Source organism: Rhinatrema bivittatum, chromosome 3 (genome assembly GCF_901001135.1).
Source record: "Rhinatrema bivittatum chromosome 3, aRhiBiv1.1, whole genome shotgun sequence".
Taxonomy (NCBI): Eukaryota; Metazoa; Chordata; class Amphibia; order Gymnophiona; family Rhinatrematidae; genus Rhinatrema; species Rhinatrema bivittatum.
Genome location: NC_042617.1, coordinates 305,321,193 through 305,346,260, shown reverse-complemented (window position 1 = coordinate 305,346,260; position 25,068 = coordinate 305,321,193). Strand labels below are relative to the sequence as shown.

The 25,068-nt window shown below is 43.0% G+C and overlaps 1 protein-coding gene across 1 annotated transcript in view; it reads left to right on the top strand.

The window, feature by feature from the left end:
• ENDOU (endonuclease, poly(U) specific) overlaps positions 1–3,371 on the top strand; it is an 81,386-nt gene extending 78,015 nt beyond the window's left edge. The window contains exon 9 of the mRNA XM_029595119.1: positions 587–3,371. Within this exon, the coding sequence (XP_029450979.1) occupies positions 587–698 (112 nt within the window). The 3' untranslated portion in view covers positions 699–3,371. The remainder of the gene's footprint in view (positions 1–586) is intronic.
• Positions 3,372–25,068: the final 21,697 nt, after the last annotated feature.

Sequence of the window (25,068 nt, the reverse complement as noted above, 5' to 3'; positions counted from 1 at the left end):
ATGCATGAGATAGATTTCACTAGCTCCATTACATGCAAATCCATCTCATGCATATTCATTGTGGATCATAAAGATCTATTTATTTATTTATTTAACATTTTTATATACCGGAATTCATGTAGCAAAGTTACATATCATTTCGGTTTACAATATAACAATTAACATGCATATAAGAATGCGGTTACATCGCATTCTTATATGCATACATAAGGTTGGCTTGATATCTAGAAATATCAAGCCAACCTGCACTGAATGGAAAAGCATGAGGGACAGTAACTTGGGAAAAGGAAGTTCTAGCAGTTACAGTAATCCTGGAGAAAACCGAATTCTTTGCTGATCTGTGATACCGTTCTATTGCACTAATGTGAGAATTATTCAAAGATGATGATGATGATGATGCTCATGAGTCTTTCAGACCACACAGGCCCCTTCTTCAGATGTGGCCAGGGAAGGAGCATATTCTCCTCTGTCCAGCATCTCCCAGAGGTTCTTTAGATTGAGCCAAAGAAGTGGACTGAAGCATAAGAGAAAAATCCAAAGGGATAAATCAAATGTCAATGACTGTTGTTTTGTTTAACTCTTGCAGGTGCAAAATTAGCCTGGGAGGCCACCCTTTGAGTATCCAAACCTATACCTGGACCAAGACCACCTATGCTAATGGGAAGAATTATATTGCCACGGCTTATCCTACAGTATAAGCAACACCCAATCTCCATCTCGTCCTCTGAGGCTGCTCCTGGTTTAATTACAGAATGCAATTCTATTTTATGATAGCCTCTAGTGATGAACGGGAAAACGATTCACTGTGAAAGCTAGAGTTTTCGCCATTGATGAAAAACATCATGGAAAATATCTATTTCCACTGATTTTTTTTATTTTTTTTTTTTTGCCATAGAATTCAAATGGGGAAAAATGTTAAGGAAGTGGGGCTAAAACTGAAAAAAGTATACTTTTTCACTTTGGTTCGACAGAACAGAGAGCCTTAGCAGATGGTAAAATGTCTGTCTGTGCATTTTAAACTGTGTCCCACCAGTTCCACCTTTATACCTTTGGAACAGCTGGGCCTAACTCTGCCAAGCTTTGTGTCGGGGGGTAAGGCCTTCGGGGCGACAATTGATTTTTTCCACTTTTGGTAAACGATTTTGGGAAGAACACAGGAAGAGGCAAAGCTGGCAGTTTTCTCATTAGAAGTGTATGTGATTTGTGGGAGTGTTCCCAGCCTTTCTCAGAGGTCCAGCTTTTCCAGCTTTTGAGGCCCCTAACCATAATTGTCTTTTACCAGATCACATCTTTTTTTCCTTAAATTTGTAGCTGTAGGCTAAGAGAGTGTATCGTGTTTTGGTCTAATAGGGATGCACATAACAAGTTTCAGCACTTATCAAATGCCAAAAAAATTAACAAGTGTCTAAATTTAAGGCCCAGGCCAAATTATTATTTTTATTTATGTGATATAGTGCAATTCCCATTAGCACCATCAAAGCGATTCACAAACAAACAGAACTAAAAGTTACAATGTGCAGAAATAACTTAAAATCATAAAAGTCAGAAAGAAATCAAAGTTACATCAAAATATCTTAAAATCACAAATGTTATGCAAAAACATTATGTAGTCATAAATATCTATACATAAAAACATTACAATTAAAATAAGAAAAAATAGCACTCAAACAAAACAAGATCATAAATACTTGAATATGTCAAATAAATTCAATTAAAATAGCTAAAATAAAATTATCAAAATAACCTCCAATATTATAATGAAATGTCTTGCAATCTAGCCCCTACTGTAAACCTATAAGAACAGCCAAGCTTTAAGGCTTTGAAATTTCAAATAATTGTTTTCTTTCTTAATACATTGCGGAAGACTGTTCCACATGGAAAGAGCAGTAGAGCTAAACATTGCTCCTCAAGTCTGTCCCAATCTTATTTTAGCAGGAAGTGGAACCATAAGTAGGTCCTGCTAAGAAGAATGCAGAGAACAAGTCAGTATATATGGTAACAAACGGTTGGCTAAATATTGAGGCCTGCTCCTACACAAGTAAACATTTTGAAATTACTTCTAGCAAGTACAGGCAGCCAATGTAATTTAATCAGGAGCAGTATAGCAGAAGCATACTTCCTAGCCCCGAGTATTGGTGCTGTATTTTGCACCAAGTGCAAATGTTTGAAAAGCCTAATAGCACAACCTTGATCTATGGCATTACAATAGTCCAATCATGAAAGAATCAAAGAATATTATAGCTGGAGGAGCATAAACTGAAACTTAGCTTGTCGAAGAAGGTAGTATTATGGATAGGTAAAACAAATCGACATCTGAATAGGTTTCCCATTTTGTCTTGGGTTATGATCTGTCCAAAAAATATTACAGTTCTTGGAGTTAAACTTGATATGACTGACTAAGTCTCAGTGTTCCATGTATCTTGTATCTGCAATTTCTATGTCAAATAAGAGCTTTCCACAATTTAAAAAAAAGACCTGGAATCTCTAATATATTATTTATTTTATTTATTTTTTATTTTTTTTATTTAACAGGTTTTATATACCATCATTCGGCTTCCAAATAAAGTAATCATAACGGTTCACAAACATGGGAAAGTTACAGACATGTTAAAATAACATAGAGAGACATTTTGCACAGATTTTTAAGTTTCTACCTAGATCTAGCACTCCGGATTGCACTAAGGGATGCACAAAAGGGAGTACCCCTTTGTCGCGCCCCTTCGGCGCGCGACACACGGCACGCAACGCCTGATGGCATGGCGCCGTTTAACGGATTGATGCGGGCTAAGCTGACATCGAGGGGGCGGGTCCACCAATCGAGGATCTCTCCTTTCCCTTCCCTCTCATCTCTGAAGCGTTGTTTCTTCTTTTTTTCATTTTTTTTCTGTCCTGAGAGGCGCTGCAGGGTGCCCGGTGGTGGTGGGTGGCCTCCCCTGCGTGCGGGCGCCCGATGGCATGGCGTCGTTTAACGGACCGAGGCGGGCTATGCTGACATAATAATATAAAAATAAAAATAAATAAATAAAACTAAGGAAAACTCTTATTTGACATAGGAATTGTAGTTTGGAGGTGTTGCTGGGCAGAGCACCATTATCCGGCTAAGCTGGATAACCCTGATTTTCAGCGTTATTCAGCTACAATAGATGAATAATCTTGGGATAGCCAAGGAACAGTGCTAAAGTTAACTGGATAAACTTAGATTGTAATCTCTGTTGAGCAGGGACTGTCTTTTATGTGTTGCTTCTATAGTGCTGCAAACGTCAAGTAGCACTATGGAAATGATAAGTAGTAGCAGAAATTTTAAAATAGCCGGGTATATTCAGCAGTGTACCCAGGCCACTGAATATCCCGGCTAATGGGCCGATACAGTACAGTGCGCTCCGACAGAGCACACTGTTAGCTGGCATTTGGACGCGCGTTTTCGACATGCTAGTTTTACCCCTTATTCAGTAAGGGTTAATAGCCCATCCAAAACGCACGTCCAACCCCCCCGAACCTAATAGCGCCCACAACATGCAAATGCATGTTGATGGCCCTATTAGGTATTCCCGCGTGATTCAGTAAGTAAAATGTGCAGCCAAGCCACAAATTTTACTTTCAGAAATTAGCGCCTACCCAAAGGTAGGCGCTAATTTCTCCAGGCACTGGGAAAATGCAGAGAAAAGCAGTAAAAACTGCTTTTCTGTGCACCCTCCGACTTAATATCATGGCGATATTAAGTCGGAGGTCCCGAAAGTTACGAAAAGTTTAAAAAAAAAATTTGAAGTCTGCCCACAGCTCGCAGGTTGAAAAACGGAGGCTTTTGCCGGTGTCCGGTTTCCGAACCCGTGGCTGTCAGCGGGTTTGAGAACCGCCGCCTGCAAAATTGAGCTTTGGCTGTCAAACCCGCTGACAGCCGCCGCTCCTGTCCAGAAAGAGGCACTAAGGACGCACTAGTGTCCCTAGCACCTCTTTTTACCTCTGGCCCTAATTTGAATACTGAATCACGCGCACAGGAGAGTGGCCTGTGCGCGCGCCGGGAGAGCGGGCATTCACCCGCTCTCCCGCAACCTTTACTGTATCGGCCCTTAAGTTAGCTGAATGAGTTTATACAGCTAACTTTAGGCTGGATTTACTAAGGCTTTTCTCTCATCCTGTGTCTATAGGGAAAATACTTCGCAAATGAGGCCCTTTTGTTAGCCAGCCAGCAACCGAATATGAACCTCAATATATTTTGCTGCTATAGCTGCTTTTTCTCCGTCTTCCCTCAGCATTAACTGGAGTTTTTCCTGCTTATTCTTTTGAGAAATATCTTTTATTTTCTTTAGATAAAATAGTTTTTTCTGGGGAGGAGTTAAGATGGCTGCCGCTGCTGGTAGACGCTGAGTCGCTGCTCTCCTCTTTTACCTAGCGATAATCTTTCCCCGAATTCAACTATGCCGCACAAGAGGAAGGGCAAAGTAAGAGTTTTTCCTCCGGACTTACCGAGCCCAGGGCAGAGGGTTATCACCGACTTTGCAGTTCATGGCGCTCAGTTGGGGGCTTCAGTCGCCGCTGCGGAGATCTCGAGAGGAGCGGGACTCTCGCTAGGCGAGATTACCCTGAGCCCCCCAGACCCACGTGTGCCGTTATGTAGCTCTCCACTTCCCGGTGTTGGAGGGGCTGTGCCTATCGACCCGAGGCTGGCCGAGACGCTGCAGTGCGGAGGAACCACCAGCACCGAGGGAGCAGGGACGGGAGTGCTTGACCTGCCCAACCCGGAATACAGGCAAGAGACTCTGGAAAAGGGATTTCCTGGAACAGAGGATGTGATGCCAGGAACATCGGGTGTAATGCCACAACGGGAGGAGGTAGGAATTGTTGCTCCCTTACCCTGGGCGTTTAAGAAACCAACGGACATCACATTAGAGTCCCTTTGGGATCTAATGATGGCCAATGCTCAGACCTTAAGGGAACAGTCTCAGCAGATGGGGATTATGGATAAAAAAATGGAGAAAGTGGAGAAAGATCAAAAGCAAAGTTACCAGGAACAAACTGTGGTAATTCAAGACATGTCAACTAAAGTGAAACAACTTCAAGATTCTAATATTGCTCTTATAAAAGAACGTATGACTGCCCAGAGGAGGATTGAATCAATCGAAAATCATTTAAGGAGAATGAATATAAGAGTGGTAAATTTCCCAAAAGTTGTGGGAGAACTTCCTATGCTTACTTTTAAAAGATATTTGGGGGAAATACTAAAGATACCTGTTGAATCTCAACCAGTTACTAAGAAAGTATTATTTTTACCTTTAAAAAGAGAAGTTTCTCAGTTACCAAATGAGGGGAACAGGGTGGATTTAGATAATTTAACCCAATATCTGGAGAATTCAACTTTGGAAATAACAGAAAGAGCAGTTCTCTTTGTTTCATTCTTTACTGAACCAGATAGATCGAGAATAATGAAAGCATATTTTCAAAATATGAATACTCCTTTTATGGGAGCCATAGTAAGGATCTATCCGGATCTGTCTAGGGCCACCCAACAGAGGAGGAAAATGTTTATTATGATGCGCCCTGAGGTCTTGGCTAAGGGGGCAAGTTTCCTATTGAGACTACCTTGCAAATGTATTGTAAAATATGCCGGAAATACGTATATATTTTTTATCCCCGAACAATTGAGACAGTTCCTGGAGGGTGGAACATAGACCATTCAGGGGATAAGAAAGTATTATGAGACCTAAGCAGCGGCAAATAATATAATATAATTTTTCCTATGCACTCCTTTATTTTTTTCCTTTTCTTCTTCCCCCCACTTTTTCCAATGAATACAATTTATTGCTATTTCCTGATATAAATGCATCTATGTGTATTGAGTTAAGTACACTAGTTTGTATGGAAAATTTTGTTGTTATAATATATATTTTCTGTATTTCCTTACAAGTATTTTCTTGTTATATTGTTTGAAACTGAATAAAAATTAAATTTAAAAAAAAATAGTTTTTTCTTTGTTGGCTTTGGGACATGGGCATCTCTCTCTTGCTTTCTCTCACATTCAGATTCAGGAAACTTTATTGTGCACGAGCTGCCAAAGTAATATATAAAGTGGTTAAAAAGAAATTGGAGGAAACAAATATAATCTCTTTTTGTGCCATACTCATTCAGTTCCACAAACTACAGGTCAACAAAGGATGGCAGGGACAACCAAACTCTACATAAGACTTCTGCCCCAGCTGCATCCACAGTATTAACTCTGCAAGAACACCTGATTTGACTATAATCATATTTCTCACCTCCCCTTCCTAGTGTCATGCTAATCATCTTTCTCTGGGAGCAGCTGCCCAGAGGAAAATTAGAAGCAAAATAATACCATGTAATTACATTTTCACATGGGAGAAAGAATTCCAGCCACCAAAAGGGAGGGGAGTACTTTGCACTGAGAACATATAAAGTTAAGGAAATTGGTTCCACGCAATATTTGCTTTTGCAATTCCCTTTCATGGACAGAAGGACCGTATAACTGTGATTCTATTTTGTTCCTTTGTCCCAGCAGGGTTGACTTGAGGATGTGATTAGCCAAGGGGGCAAAACTGGGGGAGGAGAGAGGGAGAGGCCTGGGCTGCTTGGAGTCAGAGATCTGCTAGCAATTCACCTTTCAGAGCGAATCAGCACAGATAATGAGAGAAAGTGAAGGTCCTATCAGAGCTGGTGAACTTTAGTGTAAACCAGTAAACCTCATTCAGCCACAATGCAAACTACAACCTCCCCCCCCCCCCCTCCCCTTTCACTAACACAGATACAGCTCTGCCAATACATCTTATTCCTGCCCTGCAGCAGTTTGTACCAAAATGTGAGGAAAGTCAGGATCATCAAGACTTTCTTTTATCAGTCTTTGTATATTTAAGTTTGTGCAGCTGTAACCACTGCCCCAAAGCCTGGTGGCTTTCATCCCGACGTTCAGGCCGAATGGCCTCTTCCGTGAAATGCTCTGATCACGCATGTGCACGGGAAGAAGCTCCTACAAGTTTAAAAACCACTGCTGGTGGCAGAGCCCAGGTGCTGGCTGAGATCTGAGCATCGGGCAGTGGTGACCTTTCCGCGGCACACCTGATGAGGTCTGAGGGCCACACTGAGCCAAGGGACACTGTCTCGGCTGTTAGAACTGAGGAACGGGGGTAACCTTTGGACTGCTTACTTTGTGAAAAGACCAAGTGAAGAATTTCTTTTGTGAACTGGACTTAAAAGTATTTTTTTGGTTACAGTAAATTTCTGCTGAATATCCTACCAAAGTGTCCAGTATCTTCATTCAAGCAAAGACATTGAAATAGTGAGCTCAGCTGAGAGAGCAACCAGAGAGAGCCTGAAAGACTGCATGTTGCTCTCTACCCCTGGGAGCCTAGGGCCCAGGATAGAACCCCGGCACTCCCGGGGACTGAATGGTGCGAGAAAGGAGGAAGACAAGTGGCCCGGGGACATTCCAGCAGCCTCCCGAAGGGGGGGGGGGGGGGTTACATAAGATGGGCCTCTTAAATTCAGGCCAATACATAAAATAAAATTTGAGTCACCTATTGTAGTGCCGAGGCCTCCTTCCTCCCCCAAGCCAGTGATTGACAATACTCTGCTGCCTCCTTCCCCTGGCTGGGGCTAGTGGCGCACCCACTGCCTTTTCCCCTCTGCCGGGACCAGCAAAGTGCCAGGACATCCTCGCTCACCAAGCTCGGCAGAACACCAGCAGGAGGTGTAAAACAAGGAAGCCTTGTGATCAGTGGTGGTGATTTCAGAAGAAGGAGGTGTAGGGGGAAGCCAAGGAGCAGGAATGACAGCTTTGGCAGCAGGTCGCACAGTAGTAAGAGGCTGGCCACAATTATAAAACCTGGTAGGCTTTTTGACATACACAAAGTAAAGGGAAAAAAAAAAACGTGTCTAATAATTGGGCCGATGTGCCTTTATACACACATAAGAAATTCCATACTGGGTCAGACCAAAGGTCCATCAAGCCCAGTATCCTGCCTCTGACAGTGACCAGTAGAGGTCACAAGTACCCAGCAGGCCTCCAAAGAATAGATTCAATCCTTCTTGGGACTGTATGAGTGTTTGCACACACATTCACTCCATTCCATCTTGCTTCGCTCACATCCACACCATCCCACATGAATATCCCCTCTTCACCCTTCTTCCCCTCTCTATCCAGACCTCCCCTCCTCATCTGGACTTCCTTGCCATCTCGTCCTACATGGGCTTCCCCTACCATCCTCTCCCCTCCACTTTATCCCAGATGGACCACCCTTTCTATCCCCTCCCTCTCAGCCCACCACACCCCACATGCACCTCACCTATACCTCCCATTCCATCCCTGACATGGATTTCTCCTGTCTTCCCAATCCTTCTCCACCCTGTGTGGCCCTCTCCTCCCCCCGCCCTATGCCATTCTACATGGTCTTCACTTGCACCCCCTCCTGCCTCTCTAGACTTTTCCCATACCACCCCATCTCAAATGACCCATCCCATCACCTTATCTTACCCCATCTTAACTTTCTCTAATCCCATCCTCCTTGCATCCATTAAGATCTCACCCCACATTACATCAACCTTAACAATGGATCTCCCCACGTCGCCATTCTCCCGCACACTAGAGTCCTTCATTACCTTCTCTCCTTAATCCCCCTCTCCAAGTCACATTTCTCCAAGTCACATCTTTCAGGTGGGAAGCTGTTGGGCTGATGCTCGCTCACTAACACACAAGACAATAAGCATAGCTACGTGCAAATGGGGTGACTGAATTACTTAAACTATATAGTCACCTTGATATAACTTATATCTAAATATATGATGTAACAATGTCTTTTTCTGTGTTTTTCTCTAATATAACTCTGTTTGTTTAACCAATCTGACTACTGTAAACCGTTATGATGGTGAAACCGAATGACGGTATAAACAACATGCTAAATAAATAAATAAGTAAATAAATAACAGTATCCGCAGAAGCAATGAAAAGTCTGTGAATGTGGGGCCGTGAGCCAGCATGTGCTCACAGGCTCCACAATAGCTTCGCCTCCCACATGTACAGGTTTCTTTAACAAACAAGAAGTGCACGGGAGGCAGGTCTACCTCCAGCCGTGAGGCCTGGCGTGGTGGCACCGTTCATGCTGGCCTAAAAGATGACGCTGCAAATAGTATCTGTCAGACTGCAGGGCCATTGCCCATCCCATGTCCAAGTTTTGATGAGACATATCAAATTCTGGCACACCCTGATGAATAAGGGGACTTCATTCTTTAGGACCTCATCCTTAACAGGTTGTTTTATGATGACCTCACCCTGTCTCAGTGCCCTTAAGAGAATTACGCAGAGGTTCTCACAAGCTGGGAGCCTGCAGGATCCTATCATCCATATGGCTTACAGTGGCCATTGGTGTTAGGGAGACTCAAAGATCCATATTCAGCCAGATAAACCTATCAGGATAACTTCACCTGTAAATTCAGTGGTGCATGCATGCTAGTAAATAATCCCAGCTATCCTAAAGTTAGACTGGACATTCAAATGGCAGATGAAATTTAATGTAGACAAGTGCAAAGTGATGCACATAGGGAAAAGTAACCCCCCCCCCCCCCCCCAGGAGTTTCTGGTAGGAGAAAGAAGAGGTTTGGAGATTTCAGTGTCAGGAAGTGGACCACGGTTATTTGGAAGGAGGTATCCCTGGGCATCCTTATATTCCACATAGGAAGAAAGGGAGCCCAGGGAAGAGACTCAAGACAGCTACAGATCATTCTGTATTTTATGTTTTGAAGTGATTATAGATGCAACAAGAAGAAAATGTAGTTGCTGCAAATTAATTACAAGTTGAACAGTAAACTTTATATTTTGGAACACCCTACCCGTGTGCACAGCCTGCTTAATGGCCATCTCCAGTACAGAGACTGAGCATACACCCACAGAAAGACTAGCTACACTATGCCAGGGGTGGCCAACTTCAGTCTTCAAGAGCCACAAACAGGTCAGGTTTTCAGGATATGCACAATGAATATGCATGAGAGAAATTTGCATGCACTGCCTCCATTACATGCAAATCTATCTCAGACCTGTTTGTGGCTCTTGAGGACTGGAGTTGGCCATCCCTGCACTATGCTTTCCATTATAAAGGTCTATCTTTCCTCTCCCACTTTTTGGAAAAAACATACCAGGATTTAGTGGGACATAAGAACATAAGAAGTTACCATACTGGGTCAGACCATCAAGCCCATCATCCTGTGGCCAATCCAGGCTACAAGTACCTGGCAAGTACCCAAACACTAAGTAGATCCCATGCTACTGATGCCAGAAATAGCAGTGGCTATTCCCTAAGTCAGCTTGATAATAGCAGTTAATGGACCTCTCCTCCAATAACTTATACAAACCTTTTTTAAACCCAGCTACACTAAGTGCACTAACTACATCCTCTGGCAACAAATTCCAGACCTTAATTGTGAAATGTGTGAAAAATAATTTTCTCCAATTTGTTTTAAATGTGCTACTTGCTAACTTCATGGAGTGCACCCCTTGATAGATAGATTTTTCAAAGGGGCATGGGATAAACACTGAGGATCCCTAAAAGGCTAGAGGATAGGAATAAATAAAGCTAAACCGGCACAGAGCAGCAGTTACTACCCTTAAGACAAACATGGGGATAACCTGCACGGAGCGGCAGTTACTACCCTTAAGAGAAACATGGGGGTAACCTGCATGGAGCAGTAGTTACTATCTTGGGATGCTTGCTGGGCAGACTGGATGGACCATTTTGGCTTTTTCTGCAGTAATTACTATGTTACTAGCAGGTTGATTCAGTATGGTGCATTCAGGACAAGCACACAGTTAGCCCCCGTTTGGACGTGCATTTTCCACATGCTATCACCCCTTAGTGTATAAGTAAGTGTTCGCCTCGTAGCACTGGCTCTCCCGCGAATTTTACTGAATCAGCCCATATGTTACTATGTAGTCCTTCTATTATCCGAAAGAGTAAATATGCAATTCACATTTACCCCGTTCTAGACCTCTCATGATTTTAAAGACCTCTATCATATCCCCCCTCAGCCATCTCTTCTCCAAGCTGAATAGCCCTAATCTCTTTAGCCCCTTACTGTATAAGGGGTAATAATAGCGCATGGAAACGTGCGTCCAAGCCCCCTGAAACTACTAGCGCCCTCAACATGTAAATGCATGTTGATGAGCCTATTAGTCCCGCGCGATATAGAAAGTAGAATGTGCAGCCAAGCCGCACATTTTATTCTCAGAAATTAACACCTGCCAAAAGGCAGGATTTAATTTCGGCTGGCACCGGGAAAGTGTACAGAAAAGCAGAAAAACCTGCTTTTCTGTACACCTCAAAAACAAAAAAAAATATTAAAAAATAAATAAATAAAAATCTGCCCATGGCTCACGGGTTGGAAAATGGACACTCAATTTTGCCGGCGTCCGTTTTCCGAACCCGTGGCTGTCAGCGGGTTCAACAACTGACGCCGGTAAAATTAAGCGTCAGCTGTCAAACCCGCTGACAGCCACCGCTTCTGCCAATAAGGAGGCGCTAGGGACGCACTAGTATCCCTAGCGCCTCCTTTTTACCGTGGGCCCTCATTTGCATACAGAATCGTGCGCCCAGGAGAGTGGCCTGGACGCGCGTCAGGAGAGCGGGCGCTCACCTCGTAGCACCGGCTCTCCCGCGCATTTTCCTGACGGCCTGTATGTTACTGTGTAGTCCTTCTGTTATCCGAAAGAGTAAATATGCAATTCACATTTACCCATTCTAGACCTCTCATAATTTTATAGACCTCTATCATATCCCCCCCCTCAGCCGTCTCTTCTCCAAGCTGAATAGCCCTAACCTCTTTAGTCTTTCTTCATAGGGGAGCCGTTCCATCCCCTTTATCAGTTTGGTCGTCCTTCTCTGTACCTTCACCAGTGCAACTATATCTTTTTTGAGATGTGGCGATCAGGACTTTGCAAGGACTAGGCCCTGGTATTGAATGTGCCCCTGCCAGCATAATGACCACCAGCAGACATCCCAGAAGGAAACAACAGAACATCTGTTTGTCAGCTGCCTGTTCAATAGTACAGTGTGGGAGGAGACCACCTGGCACATACACCAACAATCCCAGTAAAGTGTATTATATTGGACTTCAGTTCAGTAAACCAGCAAGAACAAGCACCCATGATTGAATAAAATAAAACATGGCTAGCCAAATGTAACTTGATACCAAGAAAAGTGTGACTCATTTGCAGGTTGGTCCAGGGATGAAAAAGGTGCACAAGCATGTGAAAGTGAAAATGTAGGATGAGGAGAGATAAAAGGAAGGAGAAGAGTAAAGAGTATAAAATCTCTTTTCATCCCATTATGCAATCTGACCTCTGCCCCCCAAATGCACACTCTCCTCCCTCTATCCTTCACCTTCTTCACTCTTTCTTTCCATCCATCCGTCCCCAGTGGATTAGTTCCACAAATTTTGGTTTATTCTCATCTCTGGTCATATCCTGTTGGAAGCCAATCACACTTCACAGCCTCCTCACTCAAAGAGTTCAAGATGGCATAACCTATTCCCTTGTAGCTCTTCTCTACTTACATGCCATTTTCACAGGGACAGAAAACCTTTGCAGATCCCCAGTGGCCTATTGTCCTTGCCCCGTGATATCCCCACTGCTCTTCCTTCCTTATGGTTCATTTACAGCTCAGCTCCTTTGGAGAGTGGGGGGGCCAGGAGCTTGAGATGATAAAGGGGAGCCAGTGAGCTCAGCTCTGGCCCCAGTGAAAGGAGAGCAGCTCCCCAAGAGAGTTCCCTTCCTCTCTGCAGCCCCAGAGCGCTGACTGAGTTACCTCAGATTTCATATGAGCTGAGTGGTGTCAGGAATCTCAACCCTGAACTCCCTCAGGAATGGAGGGAGAATGAGGCCTGTTGAAAGACTGTAGCCTGACAGATGGGCCTGCCGTTTCTCTTGGCCTCTCCGAGGACCAGGACAGAGGAAGAATACAATGCAGAGAAGAGAATCAGACAGGGCAGCATGTGTACCAGGAAAAATGGTGCAGAGGAGGGGCCATGGAGGGGTGAGGGATTTGCTTGTGAGTTATGTAACTTGAGCAGAGATGCCTGCCAGTTCTCCATATGTAGGAGGTAAAAATCCATCAACTTTTATTTTAAAAAATTCTGATCTTTTTTTGTGTCATTTACAATTACCACTGTGGAAACTGCTCTTCTGACTGATCTACTGCCTTTGTGACATCGACCCAATCACAGTTCTGACAGATAGGATGGACAAATAAATAAATACATTTAGAAAGCTCTTAAAAACCTGGCTATTTAGGCAGGAATTTGAAGAGCGATTATAAAAGGAAGAGAGATAAGGTAAGATGAATAAGACTAGTAGCAGTAAAGGAGGCTCTGTTTGCGATTTTGTTTTTTAAATTTGAATATTGGTTTGGGATTTGAATTTTATTGTACATTTATATTATACATTTTATTGGATTTATGAATCGCCTAACTCAAATAACAAAACTAGTAGCATTATTATTATTAGTAGTTTTTTGTAAACCAGCATTCATATAGAACATATCACGTCGGTTTACATTAATGGGCAAATATCAGTTAAAACATTTGCAATTCAAAATTGGCAATCTAAAATATAATTACATAATTTCAACATGTCATAAAATCTCTAAAATAAGCGACTAAAATCAATACTTAAAATTAAAATCTTAAAAACATAAAAATAAAAACAAGTGAAATCAAATTCAGATATTATTGAAAGGCTTGGTTAAAAAGCCATGTTTTAACATATAATTAAAAGGCTAAAAATAAAATAAGCAAATATAAATTACAAACTAACGTGCCAATACAGTAAAGTGCGCTCCGGTGGAGCGCAATGTTAGCCCGCGCGTTTTTGACGCGCTATTTTTACCCCTTATACAGTAAGGAGTAATAGCGCGTCGAAAACGCATGGCCAACCCCCCCGAAACTAATAGCGCCCGCAACATGCAAATGCATGTTGATGGGCCTATTAGTCATTCCCACGCGATACAGAAAGCAAAATGTGCAGTGAAGCTGCACATTTTACTTTCAGACATTAACGTGTGCCAAAGGCAGGCGTTAATTTCGACCGGCACCGGGAAAGTGTACAGAAAAGCAGAAAAAACTGCTTTTCTGTAAACCCTCTGACTTAATATCATGGCAATATTAAGTCTGAGGCCCCAAAAATTAAAAAAAATTAAAACTCTGCCTGCGGCCCGCGGGTTGGAAGACAGACGCTCAATTTTGCTGGTGTCCGTTTTCCGAACCCATGGCTGTCAGCGGGTTCAAGAACCGACGCCGGTAAAATTGAGCGTCGGCTGTCAAACCCACTGACAGCTGTTGCTTCTATCAAAAAGGAGGCACTAGGGACGCGCTAGTGTCCCTAGCGCCTCCTTTTACCGCGGGCCCTCATTTGCATGCGGGCCGATACTGAATCGCGTGCCCAGAACACTGGCCTGTGCACGCGTCAGGAGAGCAGGTGCTCGCAGTCTCTCCTGCGCTTCTTTCTGTATCGGCCTGTAAAACACATGCATTATAAGATAAACACAGAGTAATAATAATTCAAGATAAGAATCTGAATTAACATAAATTAAAAGTAACAAAATGTAAACAAAAATGTTTTAAGGAGAGCCATGCAGGTTTTAATTGAATCGCACTGATGAATCTGAGAAGGAAGAGACTTCCAGAACTCTGGGCCAGCTACAGAGAAAGAGCATTCACGCATAGTGTGTAGGCGTGCGACTTTAGGAGATGGAACAACTAAGAGACTTCGTTGAGAAGAGCGCAAAGACCAAGAGGGTTGATACAATTTTAAAATTGTGTATGTTTTTGCCGTAAACTGCTATGATGGTTGGGAGTGGCAGTAAAGAAAAGGTTTTAAATAAATAAATTAAAAATGGACAGATTGATGGATGGACAGGTAGATAGATGGACAGTCTGGATAGATGGATGTTTAGATTGAGAAACAGAGACAAACTGGATAAAATATCTATATCTATTTTCATATCTATATATACAGCTATATCTATATCTTTATAAATACACACACCCAGAGCAGCTATCAATTATAGTGGTTGTCGTTGTTGATACAGTGAGCATTGCCCATGTCCTTGCTGCTTCCAGGCTACTGTTTTAGCACAGTGCCTGCACTAGAAAGCAATATCTGACTAGGCCGTTTCATTATAGTGGACACATGGCTTCTAGCAACAATTTTTCCCTTAAATTGAGTTTTGACTGAGTTTCTAATCCTCAGCCCAGTGCAGGGCTGCACAGCTGTATTATTATGCCACAGAAGGATGGAGAAGTGCTGTAAATACTAATAACTGTGCCTGGTCTAACTCCTCTTACCTCGGCATGGATGGACATTTTGCTAGATAACTTATGTCTAAGTAAGCTTTGATTGACAGCAAAAAAAACAGTTTGCTTGTCTGGTTTTTAATTAATACATCTGTTGTCTAAGTCTTTATTTTTGTGTAACTTTACTTTAAAAAAAAACACACAGAAAAACTGGTGCAAACATTGTTGAGTTCTGCACAATTTTTAATTTTATTACACATGGGACAAAAGTCCTGCAGTGAGTTTTTAAATGTTTTTCTGAAGTTGCAGAAAATTAAATCCTTGAATACAAGATATGCATTTTCAAACATATGCCAAGCAAACTGTAGATTTTCTGCACTTTTTTATGGTTTGTTTGGGGGTTTTTTTGCCTTGTATTTTTACTATAAATCTGTCTCTTGGAATAAGCAGCAGGAGGATCTCAACGGTAAATGGCACCAATCTGTCAGAGAGAGAGAGGGAGGAGGGGTGGGGGGGCTCTGGGACATGGGATGGTGCTGTGATCCTCCTTAACTTGAACAGATGTAAAGTTGGTCGCACAATGGGGATTAACCCCTGGCACGTGGGGGCTGCAGAACGCCACTGACTGAGACAGAGAAGGCAGAGGGGCCGCCTCCGGACAATAGGCAGAGTGACTGCTTGGCAAGGTCAAGATGAAGGAAAAAAAAAAAAAAAAAAAAGGGAACAGAATAGGCGCCCATATGTTGTTTCGTTCTGCGAGGGCTGACCGCTGTCACATACAGTGAGATGATCCTTCGGCTTTGCCCCTCATCCTCGCGTTCCCCTCCCCTCCTCCAGTGCAGGGGGAGGGGGGAGAGCCGGTGGGGGACCATCTGTTGGGGGAAGCGGAGTAGGAGGCTGAGGACGAGGAAGCAAGGTGTGGGCCTACGAGGGGGAGGTGCAGCGGCGGCAGGCAGATTTATGAAGGCGCAAGCTGTTCCTTCACCCGCCAAGAGGCCGGGTGATTACGGCCGAGAGTCCATCGACCTGCTCAGTGAATGAGCCCCAGAGCTCGGCGAAGCGAGCTGCGTGCATTCAACAACGCAGCCGAAGCGAGCTCGGCGTCAGCACGTGTGCAAAAAAGCAGAAAAAAAAGAAAGGAAGAAAAGGGCCTCGTTCCCTGGGTGCTCGAGGCAGGCACCGCCAGAGAATTGCTCTTCAGACGACTCTCTCTACCTATAGACATTAATGTCGAACTGGAGCACGTGCAGTTTTCCAAAAGACCTCTCGTGGCACTGCATTATTTAATTTTAGTGATTATTTATTTATTTGAATGTGACATTCTGCCTTTTCCTACGGAGCATTAATAAAGCATCGAATACAAAAGTCATGGATATATATATACAGATATGCGGTAGTTTGCAAGTAAATAGATAATTGGGGTACATTAGCCAGCACTAAGGAAGAAATCTGGCCTCTGGAGTACCAAAAGAAATTCCCCAACCTTAACTTGTTTAAAGCCCCAGTTGCAGAGCAATCTGATCCCATTCTCGTTTTCACCTTTGAGCTTAATTGGAGAGTTTCTCACCTGTAAAGATTTTGCTATGGCTTGCTGACCTGCTCAGGTGTGCCAGGCTAACTTCATTAGGAGGCGTTAAAGAGCTCACATGGGACTCTGAGTCCCAGACTCTTCCAGGTACCTGTAACAACACTATCAGGCCAATACAGTACAGTGCGCTCCGGCGGACTGTTAACCCGCTATTGGACACACGTTTTCGACATGCTAGCTTTACCCGTTATTCAGTAAGGGGTAATAGAGCATCGAAAACGTGCGTCCACCCCCCCCCCCCCCCAAACCTAATAGCGCCCGCAACATGCAAATGCATGTTGATGGCCCTAAAAGGTATTCCCGCGCGATTCAGAAAGCAAAATGTGCAGCCAAGCCGCACATTTTACTTTCAGAAATTAGCACCTACCCAAAGATAGGCGTTAATTTCTCCGGGCACCGGGAAAGTGCACAGAAAAGCAGTAAAAACTGCTTTTCTGTGCACCCTCCAACTTAATATCATGGCGATATTAAGTCGGAGGTCTCGAAAGTTAAAAAAAAGTTAAAAAAAATGTGAAATCGGCCCGCGGCTTGAAAACCGGAAGCTCAATTTTGCCGGCATCCGGTTTCCAAACCTGTGGCTGTCGGCGGGTTTGAGAATCGACACCGGCAAAATTGAGCGTCTGCTGTCAAACCCGCTGACAGCCGCCACTCCTGTCCAAAAAGAGGAGCTAGGGATGCGCTAGTGTCCCTAGCGCCTCTTTTTGCCGCAGGCCCTAATTTAAATAAATTAATTTAGTGAATCGCGCACACAGGAGAGTGCCCTGTGCGCGCGCCGGGAGAGCAGGCGTTCACCCTCTCTCCCGCGACTTTTACTGTATCGGCCCAAAAGTATGTACGCGTTGTGGCACTATAGGAACAATCAATAGTACTGGTAGGTATTCCTTGAAGGAGAGATGGGGAAGACAGGGGTCATCAGCAGTGAACCAAACAGATAGGGCTTCTTGTAGTCAATTAGTGATTAGCACATGAAGTGAGGCAAGGGTGAAATAGCCTGCAACAAGACAGACAAGTTCTACATTGTGAACGAGAGCTGTTCCTCGGGGCTCAGGTGCTATTTTAGATTAGAGAACACCAGGGGCGTGCCAGCCAATCAAATCACTCACTTTGCTGACACCCCCCCACACACACACACACACAAGCACTCTGCCTGTGTTTTCGTTATGGCTTTAAACATATGCAGTCGGATAATGGTTCTAGCAGGAGTCACATCCTGGAAACTTCTCTTTGCAGCACTTTTTAAAATAAAATAAAAAATGTCATTATACGGTATTTAGAAATATAAAAATGTATAAATATGTTACAATAATATAATATGTATGGGCGATGGAACCTTTTTATTCTAAGAGAGCATCGCTAACTATGCTTGTTTGGCTGCCCAGAATCAAGTGCCTCATTTAGCTTGATTTGTGGTCCTAGTGGCCAAACATACAGACGAGACGCTTACACAGCCAGAGGCACCGTCAGCTGCAAGAGCCATCCTTTCCAATAAAATAGCTCCGAGGGCCAATTACCTGTGAGTTTCGTGAGACGCTGACAGGAGGAGCCAATCAGCCAAGAATTTGCACGGAGCAGCCCTGTGAGCCCCATGTGCCTAACGCCCACCATTTAGTGTTTGCCATCTCATCCCAGGTCAATAAAACAGGCTGATCCAGGCCTGCCTTTTGCCCCATTGCATTCATAAAATTGTAGTTCTCTATTTTTCTCATTTCCTTCTCTACGAAAATCTGAACTAAAAATCCATGAATGTTAAGTGGCAAAAACTAGGACTGGATCAGCCTGTTTAAGTGACCTGGGTGAGATGGTTACCTAATGTCCCTGATGACAGCAAATTATAAAGCAGGGGTAAGCAACTCCAGTCTTATATTGCCACAAGCAGGCAAAACATATACAAGAGATAGATTTGCATTACAGTGGAGGCTGTGCATGCAAATATATCTCATGCATATTTATTAATAAGATCCTGAAAGCCAGACCTGTTTGTAGCACTAAAGAACCAGAGTTGCCTTAAGAACATAAGAAATTGCCATGCTGGATCAGACCAAGGGTCCATCAAGCCCAGCATCCTGTTTCCAACAGAGGCCAAAACCAGGCCACAAGAACCTGGCAATTACCCAAACACTAAGAAGAACCCATGCTACTGATGCAATTAATAGCAGTGACTATTCCCTAAGTAAACTTGATTAATAGCCGTTAATGGACTTCTCCTCCAAGAACTTATCCAAACCTTTTTTGAACCCAGCTACACTAACTGCACTAACCGCATCCTCTGGCAACAAATTCCAGCTTTATTGTGCGTTGAGTGAAAAAGAATTTTCTCCGATTAGTCTTAAATGTGTTACTTGCTAACTTCATGGAATGCCCCCTAGTCCTTCTATTATTCGAAAGTGTAAATAATCGAGTCACATCTACTCGTTCAAGACCTCTCATGATCTTAAAGACCTCTATCATATCCCCCCTCAGCCGCCTCTTCTCCAAGCTGAACAGCCCTAACCTCTTCAGCCTTTCCTCATAGGGGAGCTGTTCCATCCCCTTTATCATTTTGGTTGCCCTTCTCTGTACCTTCTCCATCGCAACTATATCTTTTTTGAGATGCGGCGACCAGAATTGTGCACAGTATTCAAGGTGCGGTCTCACCATGGAGCGATACAGAGGCATTATGACATTTTCTGTTCTATTAACCACTCCCTTCCTAATAATTCCTAACATTCTATTTGCTTTTTTGACTGCTGCAGCACACTGAGCCGACGATTTTAAAGTATTATCCACTATGATGCATAGATCTTTTTCCTGGGTGGTAGCTCCTAATATGGAACCTAATATCGTGTAACTACAGCAAGGGTTATTTTTCCCTATATGCAACACCTTGCACTTGTCCACATTAAATTTCATCTGCCATTTGGATGCCCATTCTTCCAGTCTTGCAAGGTCCTCCTGTAATGTATCACAGTCTGCTTGTGATTTAACTACTCTGAATAATTTTGTATCATTTGCAAATTTGATAACCTCACTCGTCGTATTCCTTTCCAGATCATTTATATATATATTGAAAAGCACCGGTCCAAGTACAGATCCCTGAGGCACTCCACTGTTTACCCTTTTCCACTGAGAAAATTGACCATTTAATCCTACTCTCTGTTTCCTGTCTTTTAACCAGTTTGTATTCCACGAAAGGACATCGCCTTCTATCCCATGACTTTTTAGTTTTCGTAGAAGCCTCTCATGAGGGACTTTGTCAAACGCCTTCTGAAAATCCAAATACACTACATCTACTGGTTCACCTTTATCCACATGTTTATTAACCCCTTCAAAAAATGAAGCAGATTTGTTAGGCAAGACTTCCCTTGGGTAAATCCATGTTGACTGTGTCCCATTAAATCATGTCTTTCTATATGCTCTACGATTTTGATCTTGAGAATAGTTTCCACTATTTTTCCCGGCACTGAAGTCAGGCTCACTGGTCTATAGTTACCCGGATCGCCCCTGGAGCCTTTTTAAATATTGGGGTTACATTGGCCACCCTCCAGTCTTCAGGTACAATGGATGATTTTAATGATAGGTTGCAAATTTTAACTAATAGATCAGAAATTTCATTTTTTAGTTCCTTCAGAACCCTAGGATGCATACCATCCGGTCCAGGTGATTTGCTACTCTTTAGTTTGTCAATCTGGCCTACTACATCTTCCAGGTTCACAGTTTTATGTTTAAATCTGTTTTATGTTTAAATCTGTTTATTGAAACATGAACATAACAACTAGCATAAGTCAGAATGGAGAGAACAGTAGGCAGGCTGAAAAAATGTCTACAACTCAGAAGCTATATTTTCTATTGATTTGCACTACAATTGTAAATAGAGACCTAAGCTTCAAACCCAACATAACAAGTACTATACTGGGTCAGATCAAAGTCCACTGAGCCCAATATCCTTTCTTTAACAGTTGCCAGTCCAGGTCACAAGTATCTGGCAGATCCCAAATAACTGATCTATTTCACTCCCAGGGATAAGCTCTGGCTTTCCCAAGTCTACCTGGCTAACATCTGTTTATAGACTTTTCCTTCAGGAACTTGCCCAACCCTCTTTTGAACCTCTCTGTATATTAGTTGCCTTGATTTACATCCTCTGGCAACAGACTCCATAGCTTGATTGTGCGCTGAATGAAAAAATATTTCCTGTAATTTTGTTTTAAATCTGCAGGATGCAAGTTTCATGGAGTGTCCCCTAGTCCTAGTATTGTCTGAAAAGGTAAATATCCATTCCTTATTTACCAGTTCCACTTCATTCATTATTTTATAAACCTCACTCATACCCCCTCTCAATCATTTCCCCCACTCAGTCTCTTCTTCAAGCTAAAGAGCCCTAATCTGTTTCGCCTTTCTCCGTAAGGGAGCTCTTCCATCCCCTGTATCATTTTTGTCACCCTTCCCTGTACCTTTTATATGTCTGCTATGAATTTTTTTGAGATGCAGCAACCAGAACTGCACACAATACTCAAGGCGTGGTCGCACCATGGATCTATACCTATACAAAGGCATTATGATAGTCTCAGTTGTATTCTCTATTTCTTTCCAAATAATTTTTAGCATTCTATTTGCCTGATGGTTGTAGCACATTCTGAACTCTTGAGCTGGAAAAGCATAAAGGGGGGTCATATTCAGCTGTTATGCAGCTCAACAAGTTAGCTGGAGAAACATATTCAGCTAATTTAGCTTATATATTCAGTGGTGTTGGCGTGCCACCGAAAATACCCAGCTACCCTAAAATTAGCTGGATAAGTCTATCCAGCTAATTTTAGGACACGTCTACGGGACAACTGACTTAGTCTCATAAATTATTCGGCTAACTCAGCTCATCTCAATTACGCCCCTGGAACACCCCTAACTCATCTGGCCAAATATTAGCCAGATAATAAATTATCCAGCTAGAATTTAGCCAAATAAGTGACCAAATATTCATTTAGCCAGCTAACTTCTGATTTTCAGAATATTTACAATGATGTGGAGTGGAGATGTAGCCTAGTGGTTAGAGTAGTGAGCTATGAACCAGGAGATTAGGGTTCAAGTCCCACTGTCATTCCTTATGACCTTGAGCAAGTCACTTTACCCTCTATTGCCTCAGGTGCAAACTTAGGGGGTCATTTATCAAAATAGAGAGAGCGTGAGCTTAGCCATAATGTCCTCTCCCTAGATAGGTATTTGTATCCCTATGGGAGGCCCACCTAGTAACCTGAGGTGAGGTTTAGGTACTAGTGTAGGGGGTTAGGGGCCACTTTGACATTCAACGTGAGACGTGCGAACAGAACAGTGGTCTCTTGTGAAGATTTGATGACCTACAAAGAGTGGAAACTGACCCAAAGATGAGATTTGTGCAATGTTCTCTCCACCTAGCTTGATGTTACCCAGGTAGAGTGTCCATCAAGCTAGGCTGAGAGAACCTTGTTCAAATATCATCTTGGAGTGAGTTTCCTCTCTCTGTAGGGCATCAAATCTTCACAAGAGACCACTGTTCTGTTCGTACGTTGAATGTCAAAGTGGCCCCTAACCCCCTAAACCTCACCTCGAGTTACTAGTTGGGACTCCCATAGGGATACAAATACCTATCTAGGGAGAGGACATTATGGCTAGGCTTTTTCACTCTCTCTCTCTCTCCAGGAAATACAACTGTCTATTAGCATAAACCACACCCCCTTTGCTATTGCATGCAATACTTATCGCATTTTGATTCCAGGCCTTAGATTGTAAACCCTCTGGGGATACGGAAATACCTGAATATAATCTGTTTATTCATTATGGATATCCTGGCCTAATTGTGGCTCTTGAGGACCGGAGTTGGCCACCCCTGCTCTTTATTTAAAGGAGTTTATACAGGAAACTGAAAAATTACCTGGACAGAAAGCTTTAAATAAACATCCCCACACACACACACACACACTCACTGATGAGATTTTAATGAAGTAAACTTTTACAAGGGTAAAGTTTAGCCAGGTAAAAAGAGGGAGACACTCCAAGGGCGATGTTTCATTTTAGCTGGATAGCCCCTACACTGAGCACTACCTGTTTAAACGTATGCAGGTATGTCTGGTCAGAGAAAATTGTAGCAGGGGAACTCTCGGCAAGTATATTCAGAGACAGAGTTAGTTGGGTAAGTGCTGCTGAGTTTCTTACCCAAAGTTACCCAGATAAATTCCCATTCCTCATACTGCTAAATATGAACCTCTCTAGGATCCAACCATTACAGGTTATTTTTTTTGTGCCCCATGAAAACGGAAGCTACGGTATTATTACAGGAAAGTTTCAGGAAGGAAAACCAAGAACGAGGAGGCCAAGCCAGGTCTAGCCCTGCCTGCTGTGGTCATGGCTTGGATGTCTTGGGGGAGGGGAGGGGAGGGGTCTGCACAGGAATGGAGGGTGTTGCTAGGTTTGTCACCTCACTCTTGGCCAAACAAATAGGCTGATCCATTCCTGGCATTGCCCTCATGCATTCATGGATTTGCAGCTCTGATTTTCTGGAAATCAATGCAAAAAATCAGAACTACATATTCATACATGGAATAGGGCAAAACTAAGACTTCATAAGCCTGTTCAATTGACTTGGTTGCAGGTGGCAACTCTATGCCATGGATAAGGGGCAACAAGTAATAAGCAGCAGAGCTGCAGAGTCTGCATCCCTGCCTGGAGAATGCCCTTGGTCAGTCAGCATGCACTGAATCCTCAGCCCGCCTATGCTGTTCACCTTACAGATGCCAAAAGAGGTGTTAGTTGCTATGGAAACTGTGCTTACAGTGGCGACTTAACGTGGTCTGTAGCTCCATGGGATTTCCAAAACTGGGAGCTCAGCCCCATCATGCATTATACAGTGGGAGCACAGTCCCTGTGCTTATTAAATAGTGGTAGATCAGAGCCTGTGCTAATATTATGGTATGTTAAATTTGGATATTGCCTCCCTCAATCAGAGGTTTGACCCAAGACAATTCACTATAATACTATAGTCAAAATACAACATGAAACTAATAATATTGCAGTAAAATAGAAAAATAAATCATTATAAAATGTACATACAATACATTAGTAAATAATTATGATTTGTGTGCAAAGGTTTAGGCACCCCTGGTCAAATTTTATGTTTCAGTGAATCTCTAATTGGACAGAAGCTTACACAACCTCTACATGGTACAAAGTTAAACATGGCTATTTTATTTTAGTTTATTTACTGTGTCTTAATGTACTGCCTTTCTCACAAAACCAAGACTGTTTCAAAAGCCTGGTGATGCACGAGGTTCTACACCATCCAAAGCAGCCAAATCTGGAAGTGAGCTCTGTCTCTCACACACACACAATACTGCAGTGATCTGAACAGATCTAGTTAGGAACTTTCAACGGTGACCTTCAGAAAGCTTTACAGTACATCCATTCTTCTACTAGTCTGATGACATTGCTGCCATTGCCACTGTTCAAGGTGGAGATGGACAGGGAGCTCGCCAAAGAGTTTACTCGTTATATCAAGGTCCCAGCATTCAGCAGGTCAGTTCCACCTGGCGCATCAAGTGATCTTGGTACTTTTCCTGATAAGGTATCTCACATCCTTTTGACTTCTAGAAAGGGATCCACCAGGAGGTCTTATGATTTTAAATGGAGGTGATTTGCTGTGTAGTGTCAGCTGTCACACCCAAAAACTGCCTGAGTGTCTTCTAAATCCTTCAGAGTTTGAACTTAAAACTAAACTTTTGCTCGTGTTCACCTCACTGCAGTTGGAGGAATAGCCTAGTGGTTAAAGCAGCAGTGGGCTATGAACCAGGAGACCAGCGTTTGAGGCCTGCTGTTGCACCTTGGGCAAGTCACTTTACCCTCCATTGCCTCAGGTACAAACTTAGATTGTAAGCCCTCTGGGGATAGAGAAATGCCTACGGTACCTGAATGTAAACAGATGTGATATCTCAGATCAAATGTTGGTAAATAATTCATATATAACAACATAATATAATACAGCAGTAATATATAACAAAATCTAAAATATTTCCTGAACATATAAATACATCAGAAAGAACATAAGAAAATGCCATACTGGGTCAGACCAAGGGTCCATCAAGCCCAGCATCCTGTTTCCAACAGTGGCCAATCCAGGCCATAAGAACCTGGCAAGTACCCAAAAACTAAGTCTATTCCATGTAACCATTGCTAATGGCAGTGGCTATTCTCTAAGTGAA